At 47.5% G+C, this 7,874-nt stretch overlaps 1 protein-coding gene across 1 annotated transcript; it reads right to left on the bottom strand.

The window, feature by feature from the left end:
* Positions 1–5,564: 5,564 nt before the first annotated feature.
* On the bottom strand, positions 5,565–7,399 carry LOC132479110 (somatotropin). Its single transcript, XM_060082700.1, has 5 exons — positions 7,159–7,399; positions 6,746–6,906; positions 6,426–6,542; positions 6,042–6,203; positions 5,565–5,765 (listed from the first exon to the last, which is right to left on the bottom strand). Exons 1-5 carry the CDS (start codon positions 7,397–7,399, stop codon positions 5,565–5,567), a joined length of 882 nt encoding a protein of 293 aa, XP_059938683.1.
* Between the last annotated feature and the right edge of the window lie 475 nt (positions 7,400–7,874).

Below are 7,874 nucleotides of genomic sequence, written 5' to 3' on the forward strand. Positions count from 1 at the left end.
TACCCAAAGCAATCTACAGATTCAGTGCAATCCCTATCAAATTACCAATGGCATTGTTTATGGAACTAGAACAAATTATATTAAAATCTGTATGGAGACACAAAAGACCCCAAATAGCCAAAGCAGTCTTGAGGGAAAAAAACAGAGCTGGAGGAATCAGACTCCCTGACTTCAGACTATACTAAAAAGCTACAGTAATGAAGACAATATGGTACTGGCACAAAAACAGAAACACAGATCAATGGAATGAGATAGAAAGCCCAGAGATAAACTCACACACCTATGGTCAACTAATCTATGACAAAGGAGGCAAGGATATACAGTGGAGAAAAGACAGTCTCTTCAATAAGTGGTGCTGGGGAAACTGGACAGCTACATGTAAAAGAATGAAATTAGAGCACTCCCTAACACCATACACAAAAATAAACTCAAAATGGATTCGAGACCAAAATGTAAGACCAGACAGTATAAAACTCTTAGAGGAAAACATAGGAAGAACACTCTTTGACATAAATCACAGCAAGATCTTTTTTGATCCACCTCCTAGATGAATGGAAATAAAAACAAAAATAAACAAATGGGACCTAATGAGACTTCAAAGCTTTTGTACAGCAAAGGAAACCATAAACAAGACGAAAAGACAACCCTCAGAATGGGAGAAAATATTTGCAAATGAATCAGCAGACAAAGAATTAATCTCCAAAATATATAAACAGCTCATGCAGCTCAATATTAAAGAAACAAACAACCCAATCCAAAAATGGGCAGAAGACCTAAACAGACATTTCTCCAAAGAAGACATACAGATGGCCAAGAAGCACATGAAAAGCTGCTCAAACATCACTAATTACTAGAGAAATGCAAATCAAAACTACATTGAGGTATCATCTCACACCTGTTAGGATGGGCATCATCAGAAAATCTACAAACAACAAATGCTGGAGAGGGTGTGGAGAAAAGGGAACCCTCTTGCACTGTTGGTGAGAATGTAAATTGATACAGCCACTATGGAGAACAGTATGGAGGTTCCTTAAAAAACTAAAAATAGAATTACCATATGATCCAGCAATCCCACTACTGGGCATATACCCAGAGAAAACCATAATTCAAAAAGACACATGCACCCCAATGTTCTTTGCAGCTCTATTTACAATAGCCAGGTCATGGAAGCGACCGAAATGCCCATCGACAGATGAATGGATAAAGAAGATGTGGTACATATATACAATGGAATATTACTCGGCCATAAAAAGAAATGAAATTGAGTCATTTGTTGAGACGTGGATGGATCTAGAGACTGTCATACAGAGTGAAGTAAGTCAGAAAGAGAAAAACGAATATTGTATGTTAACGCATGTATGTGGAACCTAGAAAAATGGTACAGATGAACCGGTTTGCGGGGCAGAAGTTGAGACACAGATGTAGAGAACAAACGTATGGACACCAAGGGGGGAAGCCGCAGGGTGGGGGGATGGTGGTGTGCTGAATTGGGTGATTGGGATTGACATGTATACACTGATGTGTATAAAATTGATGACTAATGAGAACCTGCTGTATAAAAAAATAAATAAAATAAAATTCAAAAAAATAAAAGAGTCAGAAATCCATGGCAACGACTGAGGGCCATCAAAAGTCATATACACCACTGATACTTCCTTTCTCTTTTTCCATTGTGTTCTCTCTTCCTCTTTTTCTATTCCATTTCCTTTTCTTTCCTCTACTTTCCCGTTTTTTTGCGGTACGCGGGCCTCTCATCGTTGTGGCCTCTCCCGTTGCGGAGCACAGGCTCCGGACACGCAGGCTCAGTGGCCATGGCTCACGGGCCCAGCCACTCCGCGGCATGTGGGATCTTCCCGGACCGGGGCATGAACCCGTATCCTCTGCATCGGCAGGCGGACTCTCAACCACTGCGCCACCAGGGAAGCCCTCCCGTTTTTTTTTTTTGTTGTTGTTGTTACCTAAGATTTGGGACTACTAGTAGGAGGACCAGTTGTCCCAGTTTGCATTGAGCGGAGAGGTTCCTAAAACATGGGACTTCTGGCACTAAAATTGAGAAGGTCTCATGCAAACTGGCACAAACTGGTCACCCTAATACTGGTATCACTCAAAGTGTTTCTCAGCTTTGCCAGGGCCTGAATTAAAGAAGTCACAAAGCAGTATCATTTTTGCTTATCCCAGAAGCCCAGGTCCAGTAATTCTGAGGACTTGTGAAGCAAGGGCAAACTGTAAGTCCTCTCAAATGTGTATAAAAGGACAAAACTCACCATATGTGTTTCAGCAATAATGATGGGAGGAATTCAGAATGATCATTTCAGGTTAAATTTAAAAGGTTACATGGCATCAGAAAAACATTATCCCAAGGAGTCTAGGATTACTGGAGCTCTGCCTGTTGAACACTTTCTTCTGCAAATCTCACTAATCTTAACCTTGGGGAAGATTTTTTCACTAGAAAATAATTTTTAAACATTTAAAATCATGCATTCAGATGTAATGTACAACACGGTGACTATAGTTAACACTGTACTGCATATTAGAAAGTTGCTAAGAGAATAGATCTTAAAAGTTCTCATCACAAGAAAAAATTTTTTGTAACTACGTATGCTGATGGGTATTAACTAGACTTATTGTGATGCTCGTTTTGCAATATATACAAATATCAAATCATTATGTTGTATACCTGAAACTAATGTTTTATGCCAATTATACCTCAATTTAAAAATTTAAAGTGCAGTAAAATATTCATAACAAAATTTACCACTTTAAACGCACAGTTCAATAATAACTACATTCACATTGCTGTGAATTACACAACAATTGTGTAATTCACAACAGAAACTCATTTTCATTTTGCAAAACTAAAAGTCTACCCATTAAACAACTCCCCATTCCCCTTCCCCCCAGACCCTGGTAACCAGCATTCTACTTTCTGTCTCTATGAATTTGACTACTCAAAGTACTTCACATGGGAGGAATCATCCAGTATTTGTCTTTTTGCTACTGACTTATTAGAATTTTTAAAATTGACTGGTTAGAACTGGAAACAGAAAGTGTCGAAACTGGCCCAGGTCTCTCATCTCCTTTTGCCCCCTTTTACCAATACAATACCTGTGGACACGTACATTTCATCTTTGTGGTCCCAACTCAGTGACTCTCAGCCTTCTCACCTGGGGAGTTTTTAAAATTCTCTTGTCCAGATCCCATCCCAGATCCATTAAAATCAGAATCTCAGGGAGTGAAGGCTACAGCAAACACCCCCGGCATTTCTAATTTACAGCCGAGTTTGTCATCCAACGCCTAAATGGAGAGCTGAAAGGGAGGTTAACAGTTGGCAAATCAAAGAGTTTAGGGTAGATGGTCTTTAAGGTCTTTTTAAATTCAAAAATTTTGCAAAATCCACTAGCGTTTTCGTAATTCTCAACCAGCAGTGGTTGAGTCGATTCAGTTACGCCCGCCCGGGAGGAGCTGAGTGGAAGCTCTCTGGAGTGTGGCTCCCTCTGCAGGCTACTGCTGTCATGACAACCTCACTTTAGAACTCTCTTACTAGTGGCTGTAACACCCCTCTCTGCAGGCACCCCTCTCCTGCCACATTCATTCAACACATACTTCTTAAGATGGCTCACTTTCTTTTTTTTTTCTTTTTTTTTTTTTATGCCACACCACACGCATGCGGAATCTTAGTTCTCCGACCAGGGATTGAACCCTTGCCCCCAGCAGTGGAAGCATGGAGTCTTAACCGCTGGACCGCCAGGGAAGTCCCCTCACTTTCCTTTTAAAACTCTTATAGATAATAATATTTGTGCTTAATACATCAACTTCTAAAAGACCATGAGATATGCAAATAATTCTAAGGTCAAATGAGGGATATTACAGGGACATTGATTTCAGCTGAATGTAAGAAATACTTTGCTGAAATCAGAGGGGTTTAATAGAATAAATTACCTTGGGAAATAGTAATTCCCTTGACACCAGTGTTATGCAAGTGAGTATCATCTGTGAGGGAGGCTATAGGGTAAGAATCCTAAATTAGAAGGAATTAGGATGACCCATGAGGCCCTTCTAACTCCAAAACTCCATGATTTAAAAGTCAGACAAAAATGACCTAAGGCAGAGGAAGGGTTTCTGAGTTAAGAAATGGAGCTCCAGGGTTCTGATTATTCCAACTTTCAACCACTCCCCAAGTTTACATTTACATAAGTTACTTGATGTAAAATATCCAAAATGAATACACGTGAGTCCCATTTTGAAGAAAATTCATTATGGCATGTAAAACTTCTGGCTTTTCAGGAAGATTTATTGATTATTTGCATTGTGAAAGAATTATTGACTTTGTAAAATCATGTTTGGATGATAGAGTTACTTTGAGCATCTAACTATTAATTTACAGATCACTAGTAAGGCGATACACTGTCATCTCCATTTTATTGGTGAGGAAACTGGGTCTCAGGGAGGTTAAGTAATTTCTTCCCGAACATAAGTTCAAGTCCAAGTCTTTCTGATTTTTTCCCTTATACCAAGTTATCCCAATCCACTCCTCTAAGAACAAATTGTCCACTGACAGCTTGAAGACCACATGTGTTTGGGTTAACTTTTGCCCTTAAAGTGTTTTCAGTAAGAACTAGTTGCCAATGTTTAAACATTAGATTTTACATGAAAGTCTGGATGTCCTGTCTGTCTCGAAGAATCAGAAGGTCTGGCAGCCCTGCTCCTGCAGTCTTGACAAGGCTGATGGGCCCCATCCTTAGCTGGGGCCTGAGTTCTTTAGGTTGCTCTGGTCCTCACCCCTCTGGGCTGTATCCCTCACAAGCAGGCTGAGAGCTAGTTGCTATTTCTCCCTTTACATGCAGCCCTTATTACTTATGTATGTACCTACCTGGCACCTGTTGGCGCTGAATTTGCAGCCCTCCATTTAGAATCTCTCTTCCACGTCCCTTGCCCCAATTCAGATCCCAAACGTTCTGGTTCTGTTTGTCCCAAAGCCATTTTTGCATTGTTCCCATTTCCCAAGGGTAGTTGGGCTGAACGTGTATTCACCTTAAAATTTCTGCACAAAGGTAGTTCTATGATTTCCTCACATGTTGGAGGCGTTTTCTGGACTTCCGTACTTAATAGCCTGTCTTGCTTTCATTTCTTCCCACCCTTGGGGGCTAGGTTTGGTCTTGTGGTTCTGGTGGGGGAGAGAGAGAAACGCCTCCAAGTACTTTGGGGGTGCGGTGAGGGGAGTGGTCCTGACCTATGAGTCCCCAGCAAACTGGGACTACGGACCTGGGGAATGGACTGGGTGTGTCACAGAGAGAAGGGGCTGTGTCTGCTTCTTTCTAGCCCAGGAAGAACCGGGTCAATTATCGTTCAGCATCCGGGTTCCCATAGAGCCCAGAGGATCTCTGCCGTTTGTCTTCCCAACCCCTCCCCTTGCTGTACTGGCCCCCTCCGCCCCATAATAGAGTGACACCTACTCAGACAATGTGATGCAACCTCGTTTTATTAGGAAAGGACGGTGGGCACTGGAGTGGCACTTTCCAGGGTCCAGGGAGGCACTGGGGAGGGGTAACAGAGATGCCCGGCAACTAGAAGGCACAGCTGCTCTCCACGAAGCGGCGACACTTCATGACCCGCAGGTACGTCTCAGCCTTGTGCAGGTCCTTCTTGAAGCAGGAGAGCAGCCCGTAGTTCTTGAGCAGCGCGTCATCACTGCGCATGTTTGTGTCAAATTTGTCGTAGGTCTGCTTGAGGATCTGCCCAGCCCGGGGGCTGCCATCTTCCAGCTCCTGCAAAAAGGGAGGGAGAGACAGACAGGGAGCCCTTGGGAGCGGCCGCCTCCCGTCCCCTCCATTTGCCACCCTCCCCTCCAGGCTTGGAGAAGGGTGTGGAGGGAGGACTCGAAAGGGGAAACGGGGAAGAGATTTCTCCTGGGTCAGGGCTGGACTGCCACAGAGAGAGCAGGCAGCTCTCTCCCCCAGCCCACGTGAGCCCCCCATCCCTCGGCTAAGCCAGGAGAGGGCGAGCGTGGGCCCAGGCTGGGGGACCCACTACGCCATCCCCACCCGCATCAGGGCCTGGATGCCCTCCTCCAGGTCCTTCAGCTTCTCATAGACGCGGTCCGAGGTGCCAAACACCAGGCTGTTGGTGAAGACCCTGCTGAGGAATTGCACGGGCCCGAGCCACGACTGGATGAGCAGCAGCGAGAAGCGGAGCAGCTCCACGTCCTGCGGGCAGATGGGTGGGTGGTGGGCGCCGCGAGGTCGGGGGCGGGAGCGGGGGAGGGGGGGCAGCTGCGGGCCTCCCGCCTCCCTCCGTCACCTTCCGCCACCAGCCACCACCCCGCGCCTCCTCGGGGAGAAGACAGCCCAAGGCCCGATGCAGAGAGATGGGGCAGCCTTCTTAGGATGAGGGAGGGCCCTGCTCCTCGGTCCGCGGTGGCCACTCACCGATCTCTGCTGGGCCTCGTCCTTGCCTGTGGGGGCCGGGATGGTCTCCGAGAAGCAGAAGGCAGCCTGGGTGTTCTGGATGGAGTATCTCTGCCCCTCCGGGATGTAGGCGCGCTCCTGGGAGAAGGAACACGCGCCCGGGTCTGGGCTGGTGCGCGGTTCTCCTCGCTGCTTTATCAGGAACCCCCCTCAGTTTATGACAGCATCTTCACTCGGATAAAATACCTCTGAACTCCTTAGTTTCCTCCCGCTACGTGGAGGGGGCACGGATTCACCCCTTCCTGCCACCCGCCACTAGTACGCATCCCTGGGGAGCTTACAAACTCTTTGTAGGTGTCAGCCGCCAGTTGGTGCAGGTGCTGGGCCCGGAGCACAGCGTTGGCAAACAGGCTGGACAAGGGCATGGCTGGGAAGGCGCCCACCTCCTGAGTCCAGGGCAGCCAGAGCAGGGCGAAAGCCAGGAGCATGGAGGTCCGAGGGCCTAGGGAGAGAAAAGGAGGGTCGGAGAGGGAGGGCTCCAGAGAGCAAGAGGCCTGGTTCTCCTGCCAGCCCTCTACCGCCCCTGCCCCCGGGGAATGAGAACATTTAAAACCTGGTCACGTGTCTGGGGGTAGATATCTGTGCTCACATCCAGAAGCCCCAAAGCCCGAGGTTAGTGCCCCCATCCATCTGCAGGGCCCTCCCATCACCCTTCAGTACACAGCAAGCCCGAGGGGATTTTGGGGGTGCTTACCTGCAGCCATCACAGCTGGTGAGCTGTCCACAGGACCCTGAGCTGTCTGGGGAGCTGGGTCCTGGGGTCCTGGAATTGGTCCCTTGTGGGCCCTTTTTATACCCTGGCCTCTTCTCTCTCTCCCTTTGCCCCCACCTATTTTCTCTATACATTTATGCACGGGCCACCGGCGGGCCTGGGCTAATGGATAATTTAGAACACCCTCCCACTCATCCTGTTCCCGCTCCTCCTCTGGGGTCATGTCCCTCAGGCTTGTCATCCTCCCCTCTCCACTGTCACCTGTCCCGAGGGCTGTACGCACAGAGTCTCAGCTTGAGAGACCACCCAATCCGTCCTCTTTTTAAGGGGGAGGTAGCAGAAGGAAGTAGCCCGAGTCCAGGCACACTGTGGCAGGGTGTCATTGCGGTGTTGTCCCCCAGGGTGAGGAGGGCCCAAGCCGGTCCCCTAAAGGGGGGCTATGTCAGGATGGATGTACCCTGAGAGCTGTGTGGATGCTTCCTCACTCTCTACCTCTTTCCTCCTCCCTGAGCAGCTCCCCTCCAACCACCAGAGAGAATGTGTGTTTGGGGGAAGGGGGCCAAGGATAGCAAGAGATTCTGGGGTTTCTGGGCACAGATTCCACCTTTGCCCCATCACCATCCTCCTGCCACCTGATCCAGCCTGAGGCAGCTGGATGAAGGGCTAACCCTGACCGCTAGAGGGCTCCAGCCCCACAC

Source organism: Mesoplodon densirostris, chromosome 18 (genome assembly GCF_025265405.1).
Source record: "Mesoplodon densirostris isolate mMesDen1 chromosome 18, mMesDen1 primary haplotype, whole genome shotgun sequence".
Classification (NCBI taxonomy): Eukaryota; Metazoa; Chordata; class Mammalia; order Artiodactyla; family Ziphiidae; genus Mesoplodon; species Mesoplodon densirostris.

Coding starts and splice junctions, on each gene's coding strand:
- LOC132479110 (XM_060082700.1), bottom strand. CDS start 7,399: ATGACCCCAGAGGAGGAGCGGGAACAGGATGAGTGGGAGGGTGTTCTA. Junction 6,204..6,425: donor ACGAGGCCCAGCAGAGATCG/GTGAGTGGCCAC, acceptor ATCTGCCCGCAG/GACGTGGAGCTGCTCCGCTT. Junction 5,766..6,041: donor GCATCCAGGCCCTGATGCGG/GTGGGGATGGCG, acceptor CCCTTTTTGCAG/GAGCTGGAAGATGGCAGCCC.